Below are 24,801 nucleotides of genomic sequence, written 5' to 3'. Positions count from 1 at the left end.
CGTTTCTTGGCAGGTGAATTGTGAAACGACGAGGCAGGTACCACGACTGCAGATCACGGTCGAAAGAGGTTGCGATGAGCAGGGGTGCACTTGCCCTCTGCTAGAAATGCGTCTGAGATGTTGATCGTTCCTGTCCATCACCATGGGAAGGAACTACCATCGACCCTTATGATGACATGTGATGTTGCTTCCTGCTTTGCACGACCGTCTCGTTCTTCAACAAAACCAGACAATTATCCTCTTTCGTTGCTTCTAACACAACAACATCTTACATCCATCATCAAAGCATCGAATCATAAATTGCTCTTCTTCATCTTCAAGTACCATTCCATCGAGTACCATCAACAGCAAACACGAATCATCTCAAGAGCATCAAGAACAACCACACTCCTCATCGCCGCCCACATATTCCATCGACACAACCATCTCAAATCATGCATTTCTTCACAGCCCTCTTCTCGCTCTTCGCAGCAACTGCCACCGCTTTCCCCACCAAGCCTGCCTATTCTACTACACCCGCGGCTCGTGACGCTGGCGATGTAAGTCTGACCTTCTCTTTCATGCGGCATCACTGTCATCATCATCATCCACCTTCCATCCCCAGTACGTGCTTCTCTGTACAATGGTCTGGAGGTCCATCGAGTTCTTGTCATCCTCTTCACACGCACTCATCATTGAATATCGAGAGCTCTTGTCTGACAATACCATGATAGGTCTACATTTGCACTGGTGCCAACTTCACAGGCCACTGCGAATACTTCAAGCAAGCCTTGGACACCTGCGTCATCCTACCCGACACTCTCAGCAAGCAAGTCTCTGCATTCGGACCTGATGAGGGCGCAAGATGTTTGTTGATGCAAGGATCCTGCGACGATCGCATGCCTTACCGCGATGCTTCTTACCCAGGCATCTCGGATCTGCGCAACTCCACTTTCGATGGCACGGCAACAAGCTTCATCTGTTTCCACTTGCCCTCGACTGAGGAGGCTTGAAATGAGTAAGAAGGTGGAAGTGCGATACCCATGACTTGCTGCTGAGCAGTCTATCTTCTCTTCCCTATGACGACGCTGTTATCTGTTCTGGGTTTTGGGCCTTGAGTGTTTGGGAGCCTCAGAGGCACACTATTATACAGCACTTGAGCTCGATTGCTCGTGTATCAACGACTTTATGATTTCCAAACTTTGGGTGCTTGTGATGTGACCTGAATCTTGTGATGACTTTCGTGTACTCAGAACTCCTCCATCCTGTAGACCTCGTAGACAGGTACTTCGTAAGGATGAGCCCTGCAATTTCGACATCAGTACACAATTCACAGATTAGAGCAGAAGGACAGAACAAAAGACTTACTGCTTCAGCGCATCAACAACATGCTTGACATTCTCCTTTCCCCGTACTTGCACTTCCACTCTGACTTCCTCCAACACCTCAAGCTGTCCCGGCGTTCCGATGTCAGGAGTGCTATCGGGACCAGGGATGAATCTTCCTGTACCGCTTGTTTCCCAGCACTGTGATAACATGTCAAGTCTACCCCTTAAGATACAATAAAAACAAGAAATTAATAGCTTACCACATCCGTGTATAAAGTCTTGTTCACATCTGTCAAGGACGAAAAAATACCAGCGAGGTTTGTGCCGAAGATTGCATCTTTTGTTGCTTGAAGAGAGGTGGGAGGGACAAAGTAGCACAACTTGTATCTTGTCTGGTCGACCATGACTGAGAAGTGTTTCGTTGAGGTTTGAGGTGTTGAAGTGGTATAGAAGTGCAAAAAAACAGCAGGGTGAGCAATCCAACAAAAATGGTCAACAGCCGAAAAAGTGAAGAGATGCAAAAGAGACATCTACACACGGGAACACTGTTTCTTTTTATCTTGTCGCTATCTTCCAAGCATCATCTCCCAAGCAAAAAAACGCAAAAGTGACGATATCGGAAATTTGACGAGGTGGTTGTTATGTGCGAAAGATTGTGTAACAGCAATCGCTATGGGAAGGACAAGACGGTCGTGATCGCTATGGGAAGGGGTAAGCGGCAAGATTGAATCCTTTTTTCGGAGTCGACGCGAAAACTATCCAACTGCCGATTTGCGAGAAGATAAGGAATATGAGAAATAGAGGAGAGAGAGCATTCATCTCTGTGTTCGTTGAAAGGATTATGAAAAGTCCCAAACATCAGCCCATCCATTCCAAAAACGCCAGTGTCGTAAACATTAAACAATAAGAACAGGACATCAATCAACAACCAGCACGAACCCTCACGCGCCGACCTTGTCTCTCCACTCCTTAAACTCGGCGTATCCCAGATCCACCTTCTTGCCCTCATAAGTAACCAACTCCATGTTCGCAGCGACCCTCCTCCACTCATCCTTTCTCCCCGACCATCCGGCCTTCCTCATCAGAGACACCAACGCCTCCTCCTTTGTCCACCCTTGCTCCTTCGCCACGTCAGGCAAATACGTGGCCCCCAGCTTCCTGCCCTGATACACAAAACTGATCCTAATACCATGCTTGCCCACCTCCCAAGCCAATATGTCACGGGTGGGGTTGGAGAAGTTAGTCAACAGTGTAACGCAACATTGCAATTGTGGTAGTTGAGAAGAGGGTATAGGTGGGAAGCGAGAGTCCTCGAACGCAGACGTCAAAGCGTAGTCAGCGAGACCTTGTTCTAAGGGTTGAGGGGCGAAGGTGCCGATGCAGCCGCGCAGGGACTTTTGACCACTGCGTGGGGAGATGGTGTTCCAGGTTACGAACAGAGGGTAGGAGTCCGAGGGGAAGGTTGTGGAGCGAGAGGATACAGAGGTCGCGCTGGAGGGTGTGGAGGCTTGGGTTGAGCGGGAGGTCAGGCTGGATGAGGACGAGTTTGAGGTGGGTGTTCCGCTGCTGCTCAAGAGGCGTGAGATGGCGGGTACGCGAGATGTGCTTGGGTCTAGATCGTCGTCGACGTCTGTTGTGGTGTCCTCCTCTTCTGTTCCTTGTTGTTCGGTCCAGAGTTGTTCGATCTGGGATAGGGATAGTGGCTTTCGTCTTTCGAAGCTGGCGACGAGCGATTCGAAGCAGTAGGCGCAGTGTGCCTTGGTAGCCATGACTATACTTGACCTTGATGTCTTGAAGTGGTAATGGTGCTGACAGTGTGTGGGAGAGCAATAAGTGAGACAGATACAAGCAAGAGAGCGGAGTGAAGGGGTAAACAGAGGGTCAAGCAAGAAGGCAGAAGGTCACAGAAGAGGGAAGAGGATCGAAAGCGGTCAAGCTGACGTCGACTGAACGAGAGCGAGAGGAGCCAGATTGGTCCAAGAGGCACGCGAGTTGTCTATGATGCGTCTAGCACGGCGTGTTGAGAGTGCTTCAGACTGTCGTCCTAGAACCTGCTGGAGATGAGCCTGAGCTTGTCTGACTGATAGCAACAAGGAAGTTCAGACTCGCTGCCGATCGACAGCCCTATCCACACAGGTCACGCATGATGCAAGCGGGGTGCGAGTCCAAGCGCTCTTGATTCATGTGGATGTGGAATCCTGTTTGGCAAGTGCTCGTTGCATAACATACTTTTGTGCGACATTTATGCCCTTTTCTGCTTATGGTATCACCCTGTCTTAAGCGTCAGTTCAGCTCCATACAGCGATAATCACCTGTGGTTGCTGGTGGCACCGTAATATATACTTGGAATAGCAGTCTGGACATGTTGTGTTACATATACGAGTATCTTTGATCCTATTCTCCAAGAAGTGGACCTTATGCAGTTATCTTGAAAATTGGGCTTCGCTTTCCAGTAGTTGACCCCGAACATTAGAGCCAGGCAGCCCGTCCAGAACCAACGAATCTCCTACGCAAAGTAGGCATGTAGTAATTGCTGAGCAAGTGTTGACGACATGGGTATAGATGATCGACTCACGTCAAATCTTTCGATCTACCTCTACTCCAGAGAAAAATGTGCATTTCTATAGTGAACATCACGGTCTATAACACCGTGAGGGCACATGAGGAGGCTGTACCCAACCATTCCGTGATTCATGGACATCTCACCATACTGTATGACCGGTCCATATACGCTGTCTTGCACCTAAGCATGCGAAGCATATGCCAAACAAGATAGCGAATAGAAGATAGAAGCCATTCCATCCGCTTCGTGTTTCGAGTGATGGCTTGGCCAACACATTCACTGATAGTAAAGCAAGAGATCGAGGAAGAGAGAGAAAAGAGAGGAAAGAGAAGTTCCAAGAAGGAAAAAGCGTAGCTTGAAAAGAAGTAAAAAACACCGAGAAAAAGAAAAACCACAAAAAAACGTGTCAAAGATTGCCCCTTGATCCATCTCTCCCATGATCACCAGCAGACCCATACCTCTCCGCTCACTGGTTGAAGATCTGCTTGAGAAAAACACTACCTCCACACCAGTTTGCAAATGTGCCTCAAAAGCAGCCCTTCCCCGTCCTGATTCGAAAGCGCCTCGTTTCCAAGAGAGAAAAACAACAGACTCAAAGACTCCTTACAAGCTCCTCCAGTCCCCATTCCGTTCCTTCATGCGGTGAATATATGAGTTTTTTGCGTGTTGTATAGTCATTGGTCGGTGCGTTCGTATCGTATCGTGGACATCGACATTATCGGTGCCTGTGATCGTGCGAACCATGCCCAAAGTCTGCCTCCAATCTCTTTGACTCCTTCTTGACCTTTACTGCGAACTCGGCCACGAGAGCGATGTGGTCAGATGGGTGGTAGATATGAGGGAATCCAGGAACTCGGCTGAGGTATTGCTTGTCAATCTCTCCAAGGAGGCCGGTAACACTTAGAGCATTGGTCGAGTACCAAATATAATCGATGCAGCCAACGAATGTAGGTGTGTAGTTGGTAAACTCGAGCTCACCAATGTGCGAGTACGACGATTTTAAGCTGAAAGGATGGGTCATACCCTCTTTCGTGAAGTTACCGTACTTGCGGCCTGCCAAATCATCGTGCGAAGACGAAAGTGAGCCGTGAGCCAACAAGTCGTACACACCACTTTCCGAAGTACTGTTGAAATCGCCACAAATAATGAGCGGAATATCAGTGTTGGATGCATACTCTTGCGAGGGTGCAGGAGGGGCCTTCTCAACAGGCTCTTCGTCCACTTCATCACCATTGGCGTAGCGGAACAGTTCCTTTTCCTTGAGAGCGGGCCATTTGGCGTACTCTCTGCTCAGACGGTTAAGCTGCTCCAGCAAAATGGCAACTTGAACGACCTTGACATCCTTGAATTGCGGATCCCAGAACAGGTGAAGGTTGACTACCATTTGACGAGCGCCGGTCTGACGGCTTTCGAGGAACGCGACGGTTGCGATATCGTCACGAGTCATGACGCGATTGAAAATGTCGTGCTCGCCCTTCATGTCGGGACGATTGATGGCTGTCCGCCCAAACTCAACCACTTGCTTGTCGAGAAGAATGTACTTGGTATTGTTGTAGAAAGTCGCACAGCCGTCGACTAATTTGGCGTTCTTCTCGGACATGGTGTGAGCACGCGACTTTTGCCAGAACATACCCCGGTAGTCGTCGTGTGCGAGTTGAGGGCGGAAATATTCGTTGAAGCCTTCGGCATCAATCTCTTGCAGGCAGATAACATCAGCTCGGCGTGATCTTATCTCGGCCAGAAGGACCTCTCTGCGATTCTCCCACAGGAGCGCGTGCGATGGGGCGTAGCCGTATTGAGCTTCGGTCGTGTACTTGTCACACAGGATGTTGTGACTGTAGACCACAAACCGTTCTTGCTCCGCAACAGGTGATTCATCGAGGACAATCCAGTCACGCTCGTTAGGCGGTTCTGGTCCCTGAGCATGCTCACGCAGAGTGCGGATCAGCTCAGTAGTGCCCGACTCGGCGATGATATCCTTGATGTTCTCGTTCAAAGGGTTGCCCTCGAGACCAAGGGTCTCCAATTGATAGAGGTAGCCCAATTCGCTAGGTAAATCGACGAGATTGTTGTCGATGAGCAGAAGAGTGCGGAGGTTTGTGAGCATACCAATCTCTGGTGGAATCGTCGAGAGGTCGTTTTGCGAAAGATCGAGGAAAGTAAGCCTGCGTAGCATACCAATTTCGGGTACCAACCAGTTGAGCTTGTTCTGATTGACATAGAGCTTCTCGAGGAAGTAGTATTTGAAGAGATTGTTTGCAAGCGCACGCAGACCTTGGCCACCAAAGTCGATGGCAGTGAAAGCGTGTTTCTCGTCGTGGTACGGCATTCTCCTCCCGCGCTCTTCTTTATTGTCTTCCGTCTTCCTAGCACCAGGGCCCAGCTGGGCGATAGCCTGCCGGCTGGCGACATGAGCGTTCCTGGCGTAGTAGTGGGGTTGTGTGGCATCACGCGATACTTGAGCCAGGCGCTGCTGCTCCTGCCAGTGCTCGCTGGAAGGCTTGCTAAGTTGGCTGTGCGTGCTGAGCGGCGTTTGGCTCTGCATGTGGCTGGGCGTGAAGTGAGGGGTCGAGCTCGAGAGGTTGTGCGAGTGAGAAGCAAAGGCATCGTGGTGGTGTTGGTGCTGAGCATGGTGGGGTTGCTGCTGCTGTTGAGAGTGGGCTTGATTCTGGTGATGAGTCTGCAAATTCTGCTGCGACTGTTGTTGCTGGCCGAACTGTTTGCTCATGTTCATGTGCATCTGGAAGCGCTGGTGACTGTTGCCGTTGAGGATGCCATGTTGATTAAACATGGTATTGAAAGCGGGCGAGTTGGCGCCGGGGGAGCGATTGGGCGAGGGAGTGTCTTGAGTATGGAAGGGAATGCGCTGCGAGGTGGTGATGGGCGAGCCGTGACGAGTCTGTAGCTGGCGCTGCGACTGTGGTTGATAGAAATACTGGCCGGCTCCTTGGAACCGAAAGGCACCATCGGCCATCTAGGAATGGGGGGAGGCGGTGACGAGAGACGGGCGACGGCTTCTTCTTTTCTTTAACATTGAACCAATCCCACGTGTCAAATGGCCAGCCGCTGCTGGGTGGGCTGAGCGAGAGCGGCGGCGTGGAGGTGGGCGGGTGGTGCGCTGTCGGTAGAGCTTCGCGACGTGTTCGGGGCGAGAGCGAGCAGAGCAAAGCGGAAGTAAGATCGCGGGTGGCCGACGCTGGGTGCTCGTATGTGTCGAGTCGAGGGTCGAAGCGGATGTACGTGACAAAGTGGTGGGTAGATAGCGAGCGATGGCGATGTTGGATAATCGAGGGCCAAGTATGTGCTTTGCTGCAAGACGACGATGGTGTCAGTATCAGGCTCTTAGTCACAGGCTGGCTGCTCGTACGGCGCTCCGTCGCGGCGGGTGCGAGCTCGGCAGGGTACAGAACAGGACGAACAACTCACCCTCGGCACTCAATGCTCGTCGGGAAGAATACTAGACCTTGTCGCCAGATGGAGGTCGTGATGACGGGGGAAGTGCGGTCTTGCCCTGCCAGCTTTGGATACGGACGCTTGCGCCAAGACAAAGACGAGTCGAATCTGCTGCCAACTCACCCTCTTCCAAATATCAAATATGGCGACAGTTTAGATCTCGATATCTACTATATAGTAGCCCTGAGAGCCGCGGGTGCATTGGGTTGTACACGCAGATGTTGGTTATCAATCTCTGACGGCCAATCATTATTTGCCAACAGGTCAAGCTTCAAAGACTGCTCTCGTCCAGTTGCTTTCTGTCCTCTTTCCCAACGTAGAAGTGCCTATTAGCACACCGAGTTGCACACATAGAAACTCGAAACCTGCACACGATCTTTCCAGCTCGTCAGCCCTGTTTCACTCTTGTGCTGCCATCAATTGAAGACAGCCGTGATCTGATCAGCAGCTCTCTTTGAAGCATCTTCGTATCAGATCATCCAGCCACCATCCACCTCGGCCCGCAGCTCTGGACAAGAGACAGCGGCTTCGCAATTCCGCCTTCTGCAAGGGCCATTCCCGTCAGATCTCTTTCGTCGACATTCAGCCACATCCCATTCTTGACAGGCAGCAGCAGCAGCAGCAGCAGCAGCAACAAGTGAGAAGCGTGATGGGAGGCTGAAAGAGTCCAAGGCTCAAAGGCCCCTTGAATTAACCATCGTATTTCGACCAAACGCGGGGCTGTACAAGCGTGCCAGCTGAGGACAGGTCATGAGGCCCTAAGCGATGGCGAACTTTGTTCCATCCAGACGTGAGGGGACTCAGCGAGTATATACTGTAGCTATGCCGTCCTGTCTCGTCGCTGTTTTGGATCAGTGTGGTCGTCGTACCTGCATCACCTTGACGCGTTCACTCAGCTCTCAGCGTCTCACAAGTTAACAACACTTGTGTCTCCTCCACCTCACCGGCCTATTGAATCCAGACATCACATCCTTGTCAAACGAAGCATTATTGATACCAGCCTCGAAGTATCAAGGTCGTCAAACACAATATTGCTTCATCCTGCAACGGCCCTCTATCTTATCGAAACGGCGTCTCTCTGTCCTCTGCCTCCAAGAGTCAGAGACACACCCTCTCCACACAAGAGCCCGTGCACAGTGTTGGAGCGTTCGAGCTTCTCGAGTCGGTCGTTGTGGGTCTCAGAATCTCCCAATGGATGGCTTCGCCTATTTTTATTATAATGCGCCCAGACAAACAGGTACCTCTCGCCGCCAGTCGCTGCGCAATTCTTCTGGCCATGTGAACCATTCTTATCAGCCCTCTTCGCCCTCATCTCCCGCTGCTTCTCTGCCGTCCTCGCCTCCAAACTCGCCGCTGTCGCAGTCCCGCTCTACTTCGCCCTTCCGCAGATCACGTCGCAGACAACACTCCGCTGCAACAGCGACCTCCGATCCTCTGTTCAGCCTATACAGAAAGGATTCTGCTTCCTCAGACACGACAACTAAGCTCGGAGCCATGGAAGCAGCAGCGTTTCGTGAACGACAAGGTACCTGCGACAGTATCTCCTCCGCTGCCAGCAATTCCTCGCAAAACTTACTCGCCAACCCATTCGAACTGCGGCACGGCCGCCGCTACCTACGCGACGCACCATACCCTCTGCCCTGCGACTTGTCAGAGATCCAACGTCAATCGCTACGAACACTGCTAGGCGCTACAATTCTAGGCAAACCATCATGCGTTCCCAACATAGCAAAAGAAGTACCGAAAAGAGTCTTGGAATTGGGCTGTGGAAGTGCGTTCTGGACGGGGACTTGCCATGAGTGGTTTACCAGTTTGGGACACCCGAACGTCGAATTTACGGGCCTGGACTTTGCACCGCTGGCACCGGATCTTCGTCGTCAAGGTGTGAATTGGAGATTCATACAACATGATTTCAGACGCTTCCCTTGGCCGTTTGAAAACAACCAATTTGACTATATCATGCTGAAGGACTTGTCATTGACAGTCCACATGGGTCTGGAGACACAGCGTTTCATGGACGAAATAATGCGCATCCTAGCACCCAAAGGCACACTCGAGATCTGGGAATCAGACCATGTACTGCGCTGTCTGCTACCACAGCCCACACTCCCCAAAGGCATGACCGCCGAAGATGAAAAGACATGCAGAGACACAAAAACCTATCTCATCTCCACAGCCACGTCTTTCGCTCCCGCTCAAAACAGATACATCGCCGACTCCAACATCTGGATCCACGCTGCTCTGGACAAACTGAATCTGCCATCCTCACCCTGCACTCGCATGTCCGAAATCCTCTACCAAGAAACTGGCCTCGCAGACATAACTTCCCGCCGCATCGCCATTCCTCTAGGCCAAATGCGCTGGGAAAAAGACTCAGAGGGCAAACTCATCCGCTCGGGCAGCAGCGGCAATCTCTTCGGCACCGTGTCGCCGAAAGCTAGCAAATCAAAGGCCAGTGGTGAAGTGCTTCTTACAGACGATCAAGCGGCCATCCGCTCCACAGCCATGCTCACTGTGATCCAAAAGATTGAGTCTTTGGAGCCGTTACTCAAAGAAGCCAGTGGCAAGAATTCTGAAGAGTGGACAAGGTGGTGGGCTGGTATGATGGCTTCATTGCTGGACCAGGAGAATAGTGGTGGTGGTAGTGAAGTTTTGGAGATCGGGGCCTGGTGGGCTACCAAGTGTGAGGATGGCGCTTGAAGGATGGGAATCTGGAATTACCATCCTCTTTTCGAGTTTGCTTGGCCTCTCGTCATTGTGGCGTGGAGTATCGTTGCTTAAGAGCCCGGTAGCGTTTGAGGTAATATCTGAACGTGGTCAGTTCATCTCTGTACAAGATCTAGGCCCCGTGTAATCTGTTGACAGGGAGAAAATGGAACAACAGCACATTCCCCCCTGCATCTCTTGGTAGATAGATGGAATTCTGATGCCCACTGGTTGGGTTCACTACTCACAATGCTTCAATCTCCTTCTTGACGTATTCTGCACTTTCAATTCCCTTCTTGATCTCAGTCTCGCTGGTGAGATTTGCCTTGCTGGAAAATGCTTTGTGCAGACGCGGACGAAAGTAGTCGTATCCTAGTGGGTATTCGCGACCTAGGTACAGCAATTCCTTGTAGATGCGAATGACCTGATGGCGCAGTGATGTTGAAGAACTCATGATTGCAAGATGCAGCGATCGGTAGTGAGAGAAGACCTGAATTCAAAGCAAGAGCAACGGTATGTAGTTGGAGGAAACTCCGATCCTTTGCAGATGCTACAAAACGGGACTGCAGCTCATGAGGTGTGTGGTGGAAAACCCATGACGCCTTGCTGATGTCTTTTGCGGGGCGAGACGAGGGAAGTGGATGCGAGCCAAATGCACCTCGGCAATCCTTCCCGTGTGGTTCCTGAGGTTTGTTGTGCATCTCTAATTCCACCAAGGTTGCTGTTGGCTTTTGCTGCTACTCCTCGATCGTCACCTCAGACATGCGTGTCGCTCTTCGTCCTCTTGCGCCTCTATATGCTAGATCGCTAGTCGCACAGAATGTCGTCCGTTTCGCAAACTCACGCCAACGCTCCACCACTACCGAACCAGCAACTGAGAAATTGAGCCCGCGATGGCTAGCGGATGTCAAACAGCGATTGGGCAAGTGCATGACCTTTGGAATGCGACCTGAGCAGGTGGCTCGAGCAGGTGCCGTACTCGACACGGTAGCAAGAGACTGGCGGGAGTTGGTCGCTGGCAGCGAAGGCTTCTTGACCTCGGAGGACCGCAGAGGATTTTATCGTCATGCGGTCGTTTGGGGGGAGATGGACAGTATGGTGAGTTTGCCCTGCTGTAGATGATTTGCGTGCAGGGCTGACTGACCAAGGGGTGAGTAGAATCATGTCAAAGGAGGAGAAATGAGAAGCTGAGAAGGGCAACAGCCATGTCAACAACGTGATGTACAACCGGTATGCCGAGTCAGCTCGCGTCAACTGGACGAGGAACTTTGCCGTGGATATCGATCCCAAGCACAGGAAAGAATGGATTGAACTCATGACGCCCAAGAGTCTGGGCTTGATCCTGAGATCCATCACTACTAACTACAAATTCCCGATGACCTGGCCGGACCATATCTCGGTATACCACAAACTCGCCTCTGAACCGACGGCAGAAACAGACTCTTTCATCTTGGACGTCGTCATTATGTCTGAGCTGCAACAGCGACCAGCAGCACGGTGTGTGGAGGATATAGTCGTGTATGATTATCAAGCAGGTAAAAAGGCACCTCTATTACCTTTCATGGTAGATGCGTTCCGCAAGACTTGGAAGTTGCAGGAGGAAGCAAAGAAAGAGAACAGCGAGAGAGTGAGACGATTACTCAAAGAGGTTCGAGCACTAGAGAAGGAGACGTGGGACAGACCTGATGCTGTGGAAGACATGGGTGTTGCTGGGCATTGACAGCACGTGCTATAGCACGGATCGATGGATTGATAGCTAAGACAGACAGGTAGATGCCGGCAACGATGCTCGAGATTGATGCCGAGATGATTAGGCGCGATCAACACGCCGCATGCCGCCATAGATTGCGGAGGTGGATAGAAGACCAGGGACTGGCCATATTGCACATGCCCCGCAGTCTAAAGGCTTCGAGATAGCCGTTGACAATAGAGTCGACAAGACCGTTCGGGCACAGGATATCAGGCTCATATGACAGAAGACATGAGGTTCAAAGTCTGGTAAGTTTCAGTTCATGAGGAAAGAGCGAGCCGATTGGTGTGGGAGCAAGCGTGAACGGCATGTGAGATCGACAGCGCCAGTGCATGATTCGAACAGTCGGAGAGTCTTGCAGACTTTCAAGGATGTGCATGCAGCAGTTTTGCATGGCTCTTGCTGCGTGCCTTTAGCTCGTACTTTGTTCGGTCACACGAGCTGGTCCATAATGTGTCAAGACATGCAGATAGCGATACGGTGAGCATGCGGGAGTGAGGGGAAGCAGAAAGGACCATACGAAAGGTACGAAGTCGGGTGAATACCGAGGAACAAGCTCTTACCGCAACAAAGCCAATGGGGTTATCGACGAGCTTAGCTCTGAATCTAAAGGCAACCTAGTAGTCAGAGAAGATCAAGGGCCCAAGACACAAGGTCTGTTTCGAGAGAAGGAGCACGTCACATGACACATTACATAGTGTGTCGGTAGCATAGCGGACTTTTCATAGCGGCTCGGTGGCTCTTACGCATCGCGAGCGTTTGTTCCCCTAAGAAGCCGCCCATCTTTTGACGATTTGCATAGCATTTTCTCCCCGCCACCACCCTCTTTCCATACCGCCACCTCTCCCATCCCGCTCTCGTCCCTGCAGCCCCGCGACCCAATCGCCGGGCTCAGTTGTACGAGAAAACCACCCGCTGGCGGCGCGCTGATGCCGCCAAAGGCCAAGCAAAAGAATACTGCAAATCAGCACCGTCATGAGAGCGGTTTGGCCAAACCTGCCCCTGGCAAGCGACTCACCAAGCAGCGGTCCAACAACCACCTCCCGACCACCAATGGTCAGGCAAACCACTCGCTCCCTGCTGCCGCTTCCGAAGGCCTGAATGACCCCGACATCGCCGACGACTCGCCCGCATCGCTGCCCGACGACGACATGGCTGCAGCTACCAGCACTCCGCCCGTTACAGCCGCCTCCTCCGAGTCCTCTCGTCGCGTGTCCGATGCTCCCGCCTACAGCTCCGCCGTCAATACCTCCAAGCTTGCGGGCCGTTCGGCTGCCAGCAGTTTCTCCATGGCCATGACCATCCTCAGCGCGTGCCCGCTGTCAGATGCAATTGCCATCTTGATTCTGCTCATGTCGCTCCCTCCGGCACTCGTCATGCTCATTCATAGTCTCTTCGCATCTCTCACATTCGTACCTCCTACCGCCGGTGTCTCGTTGAGCTCATGGAACGGAATGCCTGCTCTCGCCGACTGGTTCCATGCCACGTCTACCGGTGGACCCTCGCTCTTTACAATCCTCTTCACGGACGCGGTCATGACGGTGGTCTATCTGTGCAGCGGTCTATTCTTACAAAACATCTACTTGGACTTGGGCCAGGCCGTCATAGCCATTTCTCTGAGCGGCGCTACCGCAGCGTCAGACCGCTCAGGTCAGAGTGTCGCTGCTTGCAGTGTCCTCGTCTGCGTATCTCATTTCCTTCGTTATAACAAAATTCATCTCATGGGCTTGGAACAGCTGCGCTCGCTGTTGCAGAATCTTGGTATTGGTCAACATTGGAGTCCCATTCCTTCGGCCGACTTTTCATCTTCACCTTATGTTGCCTATGGTTGGTACCGTGCTCTGCTCGGTTGTCACATTCTGGCTCAAGGAATATTGACTCTTGGTCGCCGTTCCTTGTCGGGGTATTCTAACCAGTCCCGTGGCAGTGCGAGCAAGAAACAAGATCCGGAAGCAGCATCGTATGGAGACGGAGCCAAGTCGTCGACGAGCCCTGGCGATTCAGGTCAGGAACCTGCCGGCGGCCTGGGCTCAGATGGCCGGCCTCTTGCACCATCGTCAACGATACGCGATGGCAATCAACGTGTTTCGACAGTCAAGAAAAAGAAAAAGCACGCGACAGCAGTCCGCAGTCGACAACCGCTATGGGCAGCTATAGCCAGTACAAAAGTAACATTCTTAAAAGAGATGGAACAGAAACAAGCTTCCGAAGACCAAGCAGAAGCTACTGCTCACGATTCGACAAACGACAATCAACTTATCCCACGCATTTCTACCGAAGACCGCATCTCCATTGTCGACATTCGTCCTGCCGATATCTTGTTCCGTGCCCACCTTCCGTCCTTTCCCACCACTCCCAGGCCGAAGCCCGATCCGACTCATCCTGTCAGTGCAGGTATCGACAAGTCGAAGCCCTTCTTTGTCCGTATGAATGGCGCAGATTGGGGATCGACCAAGATCACCGAGGAAGGAGAAGGATCGGACACGGTGTGGCATGGCGAGATACTCGGGCTGACACCTTTAACTAACTACAGCTGTGAGCTGGTCAGCATGTCTGACCAGAGCGTCTTGTGTAGCACCGGCCTTGTTACTCTCCCTGCACCCAGCACTGAACAGACTTCGATCGTTACCGCACCTCCTCAACCGCAATCTCTCCGTCCACTATCGCCCGTCTCAACTTTGAAGCAGTCTATCGCCGCCGCCGAGATGAAGCGCGAAGATGCTAGGATCAAGCTCAAGCGTGCTCGCCGTGATCACAAGAACGCCGCCTCTGCTGTACGTAAGGAGATCGATCAGCTCAACGCCAAGGTTGCCTCTAGTGGTGGTCAGGATGAACGCCAGCGACAGAGAATCCTACAGTTGACTCAGCACCTGCGTCAAGCCAACGAAGCAACCACTGCTCTTAAGGACGAGACTGATGCTCTGGGCGAGATTCCTCAGGCTGAGCTTCGCGAGTACAACGAGAAGAAACGTGCTTGGCAAGCTGCCTGCGACAAGAAGTCTGCTGCCATGGCAGACCTCGAAGCTGCCAAGTCTCAAGCTCAGCGCGAAATTTCGCAAGTCACGTCTGAGTTGACATCAGCTGCTCAGAAGCGTGAGCGACTTAGCACCCGCAAGGGCAAGCTGACGGAACAACTCGACCGCCTGACCAACCAGAAGAGAGCCGATATGAGCGCTAGACAAAAGCATGACCAGGAGCGAGCCAACAGAATCTCCGAGTATCAGCGCCAGGAAGCCAACATCTTGTATTGGACCCAGCAAAGCAACAAAGATGCTGAAGACAACACCCTTCGGGCCAACGAGGCGTTTGCACACATGGAATATCTCACCAACGTTGTCGCACAACAGCAACAGACTCTCTCCGGACCTCCCACTCCTGAAGGCAATCTCCCTGGTACCAACGGGCCTCCCAATCGCCAACCCGCTGCATTCGATTTTAGCATGTTTGGTGGTGGGTTTGGACAAGGATTTGGAGGACTCAGCAACGGCGGAGCGACGCAAGTCAGAGGACGCAGCAGCTCGATGCTTTCGGGCTACAGCGGTTTCACAGACGACGACTTCGACACAATGGCTGGAGCTGAGAGTGCACAGAACGAGGCGCTGTTGCTGGAGAACGACAAGGGCAAAGGCAGGTTGGCTAGCAGTCCCATCGGTAGCAAGTAACATTCATTGGTCATAGTAAATCTTGGAAAAAAAGCTTGTGCCTCTTTTAGATGTGGTGATGATGTGTCCATATGCATGTGTGGGTGGATATGTTGGAGGTAGAACAGCTGTCGTGGTGTTTTGTGATTGCAGGAAGGTTGAGCTTTGATCAACAAACGTCATTTAACTTGAGAACGAGGGGCGTCTTGGGTCTTTGAGCAGTTGTTGTCTGTCACCGACTTTCTACACCCTGTCCCCACCCTTTTGTCACATCCATCCTGTCTGAAACACTCGGCAATACTGCTCGACACTCCTTTGTTGCCTATACAGCTTGACGACAGTCACCCCTCTAATTCACAACCGACGACAGCGACACCCTTCACAATGGCCGCCATCGCCCAGGACCCCAAGTACGACCACTACGACTTCCCCACCGTCTCAAACACCAACCAGAGCGGACACCCCGGCCACACCACACCTGAACAGGATGCTCAAGTCCACCAGCTCCGCGCTTCGCTCGAGCAGTCGGGCTTCCACGAGCGCCTCGACACCCTGACCATGCTCCGTTTCCTTCGCGCCAGAAAGTTCAACGTCGAGCATGCTAAGCAAATGTACGTTTGGTCGAGAACCAACAAATTGAATCCGTCTGACACTTGTGGCACAGGTTCGTCGACTGCGAGAAGTGGAGAAAGGAGTTTGGTGGCGGCGTCGACAACCTGTTGCAGACTTTCGAGTACAAGGAGAAGACCGAAGTCTTCAAGTACTACCCCCAGTACTACCACAAGACCGACAAGGTGCGCAAGAGAAGAAGACTGCATTCGTTGACCACTCTAAACTGACACACCACAGGACGGCCGTCCCCTTTACATCGAGCAGCTCGGCAAGATCAACCTCACCGCCATGTACAAGATCACTTCCGAGGACCGCATGTTGCAGAACCTGGTTGTCGAGTACGAAAAGGTCGCTGACCCCCGTCTGCCCGCCTGCTCGCGCAAGTCCGGCCACCTCCTCGAAACCTCGTGCACCATCATGGATCTTAAGGGTGTCGGTCTCAGCAACGTTAGCAGCGTTTACGGATACGTGCAAAAGGCTTCTGCCATCTCGCAAAACTACTACCCCGAGCGCATGGGCAAGCTGTACCTGATCAACGCTCCCTGGGGCTTCTCGTCTGTCTTCAGCATGGTCAAGAAGTTCCTCGACCCCGTCACCGTCGCAAAGATCCACGTTCTCGGCAGCGGTTACGAGAAGGAGCTGCTCGCTCAGATCCCTAAGGAGAACCTGCCCAAGCAATTTGGTGGTTCCTGCCAGTGCCCCGGCGGCTGTGAGCTGTCTGACGCCGGCCCATGGCAAGACTCGCAGTGGGTCAAGCCCGCTGCTTGGGAGAAGAAGTCTGGTGACAATGTCATCGAGAACTCTGATGCCTCAATCAGCCACGGTCTTCCTGGTGACGCCCCTGCTGGCCTCACTGCTGGCACTGCTCCTCAGGGCCATACCCACGGTGTCCCCGCCCCGCAATAGTTGTGTAGAACGAGTTACACGTCTAGATAAAATCATTTTGTAATTGGTGCAATCGAGTTTCTTTTTGGGATTTGCTGTATTTGGGTGTGGTTGTTGAAGATGTGGATTACTTTTGTTAGAAGAACTCCAACGAAATACTCTTGAGAGTCGCTTTCTGCATTCAGCATGGTTCAGAATGTGTGTAAGAGTGAAATTGAGGAGACCAACATTTCCCTTATAGCATTCATTCTCCTTCTGCAGGTCGTTGCCAGACCCGCATCCCTCAATCATCCTCCCCGTGTGCTGGAGTTTGTACCTAATATCCACACTCCTCCCACGGAGATCAAGATGGCGTTTCTCACTACAAAATTGCACAGTGTTGACCGAAGCAGCAACATATCCAGGAAAACCCGACGTAATGCTGTTTTCGATGGAACCTCAAGAAGGGTGCACGGACCTACATATCTATGTCGACGTTCTTGTTCAGTGACTAGTTCAACAATTCGTGTGTTCTTTCACTTTGCCAGCGCGACTGTCCTTCTTTCTGACTTTACTTCAGCCGCTGACCATGATGTCCATTCGCAATGCATACAAGCCATTGAGCACGGTACCAGCAACATCGCGTCTTTTCTCGATCAGCTATACAAAATCCGACTCTGCAGCTGCACCGGAAGAAAGAAAGCGATATGGACCCAGCCACGAACTAAACACCACACTCAGGCTGCATACAGACCTCGAATATCGCAAACGTCACTACGAGCACTGTCAAGCATGGGTCCTCAGGTATTATGAAAATCCCGATAACCGCGCTCGATACCGTAAGGTGATGAGATCACATCAACAGGTCTCAGGCCAATCTCTCGGTCCAATGGGACGTCCCTGGAACTACTAGTTGCGAAGGGTCGCTTGGGTGAGGGACGAGCTTGACTGAATGTCTCACGTGCCCGTGCTATCAGATGTTAAGGTCGAGAGAAATTGTGAAAGATGCAACTATCCTCCGGTCAACGGAGCCAAGCTGTGGTGGGTACGTATGCGAGCGAAAAATCACCACAAGTCCTCCATCTCAAGACCAAGATGTGAATCAAGTGTCCAGCACTGCATCAAGTGCGTTCTCTGGACTCCATCATCAGACTGTGGTGTTTCCTGTACAAGAGGAATGCTGACCATACCTTCTCCTTCTAGCAACGCAAGTATGACCCAACACTTTTCGACTGCACGCCATGTTTTGCGGGAGACGATCCTACTAAAGCCCTGCCTAGAGGTTACGAGGGCATCGTAAAACTTGCAGAATTGCGTGCAAGGAAACAGGCACTGGATCAAGGATTGAAGCCTGGATCCTTAGCTCAAACCGACTCGCCCACTAGCGAGAACAGCAAGTCTTGAAGTCATGGTTGTTGGATCCTAGTCTTCTGTTGACCATCTGCCTGCCAACATCGGAGCCTGTGCTTCCCATGTGCAAAGACATGTCACGCGGGCAGCTATAGAAATGCACGGTCCCTTTGATAGACAAGAAGGTTCCACTGAGTCGTGATCTTATCGAACTTACTGGGCAAATCGCGACGACCATGCTGACTGAAAACAACGCAATTCCGAAGGTAATTGAGAGGCGAGTTGTCGGGGACGTCGACGGCCTGCGCCGTTCTGATATCGCCGGGATGGAGTGCAGGAGAGCGTGTGATGATGACTCTACCTCCCGGGAGGACCTTTCTGGGCTCATCCAAAGAGCTTTGAGTGACAACGTAGATCTGTCCTTCCTTGAGATAACCAGTCTCGTCCATAATGCCATAGAGGGTGATTCCGTTTTCGACGGGTATACGACCTCTGTACTTGATTTCGCGCAACTTTGTGATCACGGCCATCTCAACAACCCCACGAAGAAACGAGTCGTCGTGGTACTCCAGACCGATATCGGACAGCATCTCAAGAAGACCTGGCAAACGTGCGGCTTTGCTTGTCTGTGTGCCGTTGAGGAGGAATGAGGCGTTCAAGGTATTGGTAGTCATCATCCTCAACTTCTCCACTGCTCTGTCTTGTAGTATCATGAAAGACTCAAGGGGCACATTCAGATCTTCAAGGATCTTGATGAACTGACGATTGAGGACCATGGGATATGGTCGCCATGCCGCACCGCAGACCTCCAGTGTGTTTGAGTTAGAGCCGGTGAACTTCTCCATGGAAGGCCGAATTTTGAACTGATCCCCAGTGAGGCGGGAGTCCAGAGACACCACGCCTTTCGCACCAGCGAATCTAATTTGGAGGACGACGGGCTTCAGAGTGCGTCTCGATCCATACTTACCCCAAACCTTTCGAAGAAGACCAAGTGAGATTGTACCGCAACCATCGCTGAAACATCGACCATTGCGTTCGACATCGTGAGGTGGGTCCTGCATACGAGCTTCCACCTCCACAGTTCCAGTGGTATCGCTGAAAGATTGTCCGATACGAGCTGCACAGCGAGCGGGGCTGCGTATGTGACCAAAATCTCCCAGGTTCTTGATGAGGTTTGAGGCGGTAAGATCTGCTCCACGGAACTCGAAGGGTGCCATGAACCAGCACGTTTGTGTACGAAGACTCGAATGAGAGAATCCCAAGAACGAGAAGTCTCTGCCCGCGATGGAGTATTCCGATTCTGTGAAGTTCTTGAAATGAGCATACACACCTTTTTGGTCAGATTTAACGTCATAAAGTACAGGTCCACCATCTTCATCTGTGAAGGTGACTCGGAGGAAGTGGTTTGAGTGATCCTTATAAGATCTCAAGACTCGATTGCTGACTTCAGGCTCTGGTCCTTGGAGATGAACGCCGGTGGGCGTCACGGTAAGCTTGTGTACAAGCACGAGATGAGCATGACGGTTGAGAAGCTCATACGAATTCTGAGACCTAGAGTCGTCGTACTTTTGCGCATAATCGAGTAGATTGTTGCCAATTGTCTTCAAAGAGTACTCTTCAGGCTCTGAATGGGGTCCGATTGGTGTCAGACTGTAACACAAGCGCCTCAGAGCAATGACAATAACGGTTTCGTCGTGGTTCTCGGTCAATAGAGAGACCGTCGGAAGGATTTCGAGAACTTGATCGGGTGAGAGCACACCGTTCCTAGCCAGTCGAAGGATCTGAAACTTGACCTCAAACGGCCAGGCTCTGTAGGTATCCCCAGCCACGAGAGTCTGATCCAATCTCTCGAACGAAGATGCCAGGCTGACAGCAGGGGAAACGGTCGGAGTTGGGCGATTCGCGACCGATGCGATGTGGCGATTGTCCCTTAACAGGTAGAAGACTTCGGGCAGTTGCCTACAGTCGACAAGCTGTACCTGATATACGAAGCAGGTACTAACAACACCAGCATGGGCCTCGTTGATGCTCGTAACTCGCTTTTTCTTCGAGGATAGCATCGGAACATCATGCATGTTCAGCAGGTTGAAGTTTGCGAATGCGTTTAAAAGGTCTGTTGAAGGTTCACAGTAGAACCTAGAAGATCTTTGCAGTGCGAAACTGATAGTCGGAGATTTGTAAGATCCTGTCGTTGCTGTATGAACATCAAAGTACTTGATGTCGATGCGGTATGCAGATTGGCTGTTGTCGTTCTAAAGGAGAGCCAATTGGCGATGGCCAAACAATATCTGGCCAGATCGTTGGTCCTCAAAGTGTGACTCAAACGTGAGTTCGCCGTTGAGGAAGGACCAGACTCCACAGCGCAGATGAGAGATACCGAAGCTGAAGCTCGCCTGAGTGCGAGCGGTGGTACGACTGTGGACCGATACAGTCGATTGCGTGGCTCTCTGCTCAAGACTGCGCAGGACATATTCATCCGGCTCGTTCCTGGACACGGCGCAGTTGATGTCCATGCCGTTCATGATGAGCTGGACGGTCGGTCTTTGCTGGCCGTTGGACTTTCCATATTTAGCAAGAAAGCGATTGCCTTTATCGACTTCCAGAAAGATGAGTTTTGCACAGGCTCTGCTACGAAACTTCTCGCACACGAAGTTGGTGATGTCGAATTCGGCGAGAGGTCTGTTGAAGAATCTTTTGACGTCACGCTCTGTGCATTGCGGAGGTACGCGATGGACGAAGACCTCCATGTTGCAAGTGGCTTTGGCGCTTTGCGCGTTCCTTGACGGCTGATGGCTGAGAGGCTAGATCGAATGATTTATCAGGCAAGAGTCTAGAAGGAAGAGATGAGAGTGAGGAAGATGCTGTGGTCCTAAAAAGGAGTAATCAGAAAGACGAGCGAATGACTGGCAATATTTTAGTCAAGGTGAAGGGGTTACAACTAAAGTACGACCAAACCAGCAGATGTCGAACGACCTTATCAGTTCACTTCACTTTGGCTATGCAGTCTGCCATTGCTGCATATGAGCGGCACAGCTTGTCTCAAGACGCTGTGTAACATTGTTTTGGCGACAATACAAGTCACCTTCTAAAGGCAAACGAGCCCGATACAATGTCAATTTTCAAGTTACTTACTGCCGCGATGATGGCCTTCTTACATTGATAACTTAAAAGATGGTTGTGATGAAGGAAAGGATGTCAGAATGCCACCCCACAAGATAGAAGGAGGTTCCAACTTCCAACGCTCAAAAAGCGTGTCACTTTCGCGTCCTCGCTGACGCACTCTCCCGAACTTCATGCATGACGTATCTAGCAGTGATTTGCACATGAAAACGCAGAGACCCGTAGATGAATACGTGCATGCATGTGCAACCTGAGAAATTTCATTTGCAGAGAGAGCGATCATGCTGTGATGGCAATAGCAACTCAATTGCTCGAAGCCCTCGTAACGAGCCATGCTTCTCATGGTCTACAATGTCCAGTGTCAACGTAATGCTTTCACTCAAGCACAAATCCAAGACCCTTCTCTACTGGCGCAAGATCTGTAAGGAATGTCTTTGAGATTGATAATTGTTTTGATGATAGGAAATAAATGCCGCTATCTAGGCGTACTACTTAAGGAAAGTCGTGAAAAGAAATGGAAACGTCTTCTGCTTATAGCACAGAGCGTGACCAGAGGGGTGGTGCGTAACAGCTAAAAACAAACGCTATACATTTCATTCTTCAATACCAGACCGGAGACGATTAAGCGCGTTTTTGATTAGCGAGTACTCCGTCCATTACATCCTCCAAACATCTGCTTCCCCCTTCGCTAACTCGCCAATGAGAAAGGAAATCTTTTTGTACATTTATGCGATGCTCTAGATTTACAGAACAAAGATCGCGGCAACGGCAGCAAAGGCAAAGGCGGCGAATGAGCCACTGACCTTGGCACCAGCTCCAGTGTAGGAGATGGGGCTGCCGGTAGGCTTAGCAGGCATGTTGTAAGTGCTAGCCAGGGTGGAAGACTTGGGAGCGAAGCCCGAGCTGGCAGCCGAAACTGCAGGTGCGGAGACTGCGGGAGTGGCAGCATCTGCAATGGGGCTGGTAGGGACAGCCTCAGGAGTGGTGGTGGCAGGGACTGCCGAAGGGTAGGTCAAACCGACAGTAGGCTTGCCGCCAACAGTTGCAGTGATGAACTGAACCTGAGGAACGGTAAGAGTTCTGTGGATTGTCGAGGTGATCTTCGATTCGGGAATGGTGGCGCCCTGGGACTCGCCAGCAGTGTAGGTGGCAGGAACAACAAGCTCAGAAGAGTAGGTGATGGTGGTCATGGGCTGAATGGGAGTGCTGGCAACAACTGCGGGTGCAGTGGTGGCAGGTGCAATCTCGGAGCCAGTGATGGCGGGAACGCTGGAAACCTCCGAGACAGTAGTACCGACAGCGTAGAAAGAAGTGCTCTGAACTGTGGACGATGCGGGGCAGTTGGTAACGTCAGCAGCACATGAGGTGATGGTAGCCACGACCGAAGAGTAGATGGTCAAAGTCTTGGGGCCTGCAGGAGCGCTGGCGGGGGACGAAGGCATAGCAGCATCAGCCGAAGACTCGGGCGAGACAACAGCCTGGGTCTGAGCGGGGACAGTGGTCGAGATGGTGCTCTTGATGGTGATCTGAGAAGTGATAACGCTAGGAGCAGTCAAAACGATGGTAGACCCAGCTGTCGAAATTGTATGGCCGATAGGACATGTAGTAATAGTGCTCTTGACGACGTCGGTGACGATGACAGTGCTCTGAACCTCGGGAACAGACGAAGCGGGGACAGCATCAGTCTGATAGGCAGAAGGTGCGGTGGTGACACCAGTTGCGATCAAAGAAGTCTTTGTGACGGCGGGGCAGTTTGTAACGTCTTCAGCGCAGCTAGTGATGGTATCGACCTTGGTGCTGAACAAAGTGACAGTCTTGGGGACCGAAGGAGCGCTGGTAAAGGCAGGAGTGGTCTCAGCAGGCGAGGTCTCGTAAGCAGAAGATGCGGGGCTCGAGGAAGTTCCAGCGACGGATGAGAGAACACCGGAGGAGGCAGCAGGGACAGTCTCGATGGGGGAAGACTCCTGAGCAGATGTGTTCTGGACGGGCGAGGTCTCCTGTGCGGATGAAACAGGGCTGGACTCGGTAGGAACTTGGACGGCAGTCGAGACGACACCAGAGTAAACACCCGAAGAAGCAGCAGGGGTGCTCTCGGCAGGAGTAGTCTCCTGAGCCGAGGAGGTCTCGGCGGGAGAAGTCTCTTGAGCAGAGGTGACAGGGATCCAAATGTTGCTGGTAGTGCTGGCAGTGGCAATCAAAGTCGTTGATTCGCGAGCTGGGCAGTTTGTGACTTCAGGGGCACACGAGGTGATGGTGGCGATCTGAGTGCTGAACAGAGTAACGGTCACGGGAACCTGGACGTGAACAGATGCAGACGAGGTCTCAACAGGAGCGGTCTCGGAAGGAGAGCTCTGAGCAGCGGATGTCTCGACAGGAGAGGTCTCGTAAGCAGTCTCGCCTGAGGGAAGAGCGCCAGTCACTGAGGAGATGATCGAGGCAGTGATGGTAGACTTGGTGGTGATCTCAGTAGCGATAACGGAAGGTGCAGTTAGAACTGTGGTAGTGCCAGCAGTCGAAATTGTATGTCCCACAGGACATGTTGTCAGTGTGCTCTTGACGACATCGGTAACGTAAACGATCGAGTCAGTGGCAGAGCTGGTAGGGACTTCGGTGGTCAAAGATCCGGCAGGAACGTCTGAAGAGCCAACGGGGACAGCAGAGCTGGGGGAAGAGCCAGTGACGGCGTTGACAGTGGATGAGGTAGGCTGGATATCGATGCTCGAGGGGACAGCAGTGATGATGGCAGGGTTGGAAGGAATAGCCTTTGCACAGATACCGATCATGTAGGACATGGCCTGGGAAACGTTCTCGTCCGAACCACCGTAAGCATCAATGCACTGGTAAACACTGTTGATGTAGTCTTCATCCTTGCAGTAGCAGTCGGCATCGGTGTTGTCGGTGCAGTTGGTGTTGTGCAAGTATGTGTTGAGGCATGAGGCTACGACGCCGACGCCTGGCACATCAACCGAAGGAATAGGGCTGCTGACAGATGAAGTTGTGGCAGATGAAACAACGGTGCTGTTGGCGTAGACACCAGTGCTGGGAGAGGGGAAAGATCCAGTGCCAACGGGTACAACAACGGAAGGAGAGTATCCAGTGCCAACAGGGACCGACGATGGGTAGACACCAGTGTCAACTGAAGAGACGATCACTGCAGGGGTAGAAGACTGAGCAGGGGAAACTTCCGAGCTGGTGGGAACGTAAACAGCACTGCTATCGACAGTAGGCTGAGCGGTAGTCTGGTTCTGACCACCAGTGGGGAAAGGAGCTGAAGTGCCAGGAACAACCACGCTGCCGCTCGAGACGATAACGGATGCAGGAGTGGAGGAAGGCAACTCGACGGAAGTGGTCTCAGGGGTTGTCTCAGAAGATGTGGTCTCAGGCGAGGCAGTGCTGAAAGACACAAATTCAGAAGAAACGTAGACAGCCGAAGAC

General features: G+C 52.0%; 11 protein-coding genes across 11 annotated transcripts; 5 read left to right on the top strand and 6 right to left on the bottom strand.

Moving 5' to 3' along the window:
* Positions 1-434: 434 nt before the first annotated feature.
* M436DRAFT_67232 (uncharacterized protein) lies at positions 435-992 on the top strand (the record flags this gene model as incomplete). The annotated part of the gene is made up of 2 exons (XM_013568282.1): positions 435-539; positions 714-992. The coding sequence occupies 2 exons, from the start codon at positions 435-437 to the stop codon at positions 990-992; spliced, it is 384 nt and encodes a 127-aa protein (XP_013423736.1).
* A 236-nt stretch (positions 993-1,228) lies between these two features.
* Positions 1,229-1,711, bottom strand: M436DRAFT_67231 (uncharacterized protein; the record flags this gene model as incomplete). The annotated part of the gene is made up of 3 exons (XM_013568281.1): positions 1,229-1,283; positions 1,348-1,505; positions 1,568-1,711. 3 exons carry the CDS (start codon positions 1,709-1,711, stop codon positions 1,229-1,231), a joined length of 357 nt encoding a protein of 118 aa, XP_013423735.1.
* A 537-nt stretch (positions 1,712-2,248) lies between these two features.
* M436DRAFT_55898 (uncharacterized protein) lies at positions 2,249-3,076 on the bottom strand (the record flags this gene model as incomplete). The annotated part of the gene is made up of 1 exon (XM_013568222.1): positions 2,249-3,076. The coding sequence occupies one exon, from the start codon at positions 3,074-3,076 to the stop codon at positions 2,249-2,251; it is 828 nt and encodes a 275-aa protein (XP_013423676.1).
* A 1,509-nt stretch (positions 3,077-4,585) lies between these two features.
* M436DRAFT_85448 (uncharacterized protein) lies at positions 4,586-6,844 on the bottom strand (the record flags this gene model as incomplete). The annotated part of the gene is made up of 1 exon (XM_013568338.1): positions 4,586-6,844. One exon carries the CDS (start codon positions 6,842-6,844, stop codon positions 4,586-4,588), a length of 2,259 nt encoding a protein of 752 aa, XP_013423792.1.
* A 1,973-nt stretch (positions 6,845-8,817) lies between these two features.
* Positions 8,818-10,023, top strand: M436DRAFT_55648 (uncharacterized protein; the record flags this gene model as incomplete). The annotated part of the gene is made up of 1 exon (XM_013568177.1): positions 8,818-10,023. One exon carries the CDS (start codon positions 8,818-8,820, stop codon positions 10,021-10,023), a length of 1,206 nt encoding a protein of 401 aa, XP_013423631.1.
* Positions 10,024-10,075: 52 nt separating this feature from the next.
* M436DRAFT_85446 (uncharacterized protein) lies at positions 10,076-10,483 on the bottom strand (the record flags this gene model as incomplete). The annotated part of the gene is made up of 2 exons (XM_013568337.1): positions 10,076-10,130; positions 10,278-10,483. 2 exons carry the CDS (start codon positions 10,481-10,483, stop codon positions 10,076-10,078), a joined length of 261 nt encoding a protein of 86 aa, XP_013423791.1.
* A 308-nt stretch (positions 10,484-10,791) lies between these two features.
* M436DRAFT_55734 (uncharacterized protein) lies at positions 10,792-11,749 on the top strand (the record flags this gene model as incomplete). The annotated part of the gene is made up of 2 exons (XM_013568193.1): positions 10,792-11,127; positions 11,225-11,749. 2 exons carry the CDS (start codon positions 10,792-10,794, stop codon positions 11,747-11,749), a joined length of 861 nt encoding a protein of 286 aa, XP_013423647.1.
* A 959-nt stretch (positions 11,750-12,708) lies between these two features.
* M436DRAFT_55617 (uncharacterized protein) lies at positions 12,709-15,441 on the top strand (the record flags this gene model as incomplete). The annotated part of the gene is made up of 1 exon (XM_013568170.1): positions 12,709-15,441. One exon carries the CDS (start codon positions 12,709-12,711, stop codon positions 15,439-15,441), a length of 2,733 nt encoding a protein of 910 aa, XP_013423624.1.
* A 363-nt stretch (positions 15,442-15,804) lies between these two features.
* Positions 15,805-16,938, top strand: M436DRAFT_55882 (uncharacterized protein; the record flags this gene model as incomplete). The annotated part of the gene is made up of 3 exons (XM_013568218.1): positions 15,805-16,031; positions 16,085-16,214; positions 16,270-16,938. 3 exons carry the CDS (start codon positions 15,805-15,807, stop codon positions 16,936-16,938), a joined length of 1,026 nt encoding a protein of 341 aa, XP_013423672.1.
* Positions 16,939-18,260: 1,322 nt separating this feature from the next.
* Positions 18,261-20,993, bottom strand: M436DRAFT_67225 (RdRP-domain-containing protein; the record flags this gene model as incomplete). Its single annotated transcript, XM_013568280.1, has 3 exons — positions 18,261-18,277; positions 18,464-20,487; positions 20,530-20,993. 3 exons carry the CDS (start codon positions 20,991-20,993, stop codon positions 18,261-18,263), a joined length of 2,505 nt encoding a protein of 834 aa, XP_013423734.1.
* Positions 20,994-22,109: 1,116 nt separating this feature from the next.
* On the bottom strand, positions 22,110-23,204 carry M436DRAFT_55636 (uncharacterized protein; the record flags this gene model as incomplete). The annotated part of the gene is made up of 2 exons (XM_013568174.1): positions 22,110-22,826; positions 23,079-23,204. Coding segments are annotated over 2 exons (843 nt in total), but the record flags the coding sequence as incomplete, so codon positions are not given.
* Positions 23,205-24,801: the final 1,597 nt, after the last annotated feature.

This window comes from Aureobasidium namibiae, assembly GCF_000721765.1.
Source record: "Aureobasidium namibiae CBS 147.97 unplaced genomic scaffold scaffold_20, whole genome shotgun sequence".
Classification (NCBI taxonomy): domain Eukaryota; kingdom Fungi; phylum Ascomycota; class Dothideomycetes; order Dothideales; family Saccotheciaceae; genus Aureobasidium; species Aureobasidium namibiae.
Note: the sequence above shows the minus strand (reverse complement) of the source record. Positions and strands in the feature narration are given on the sequence as shown.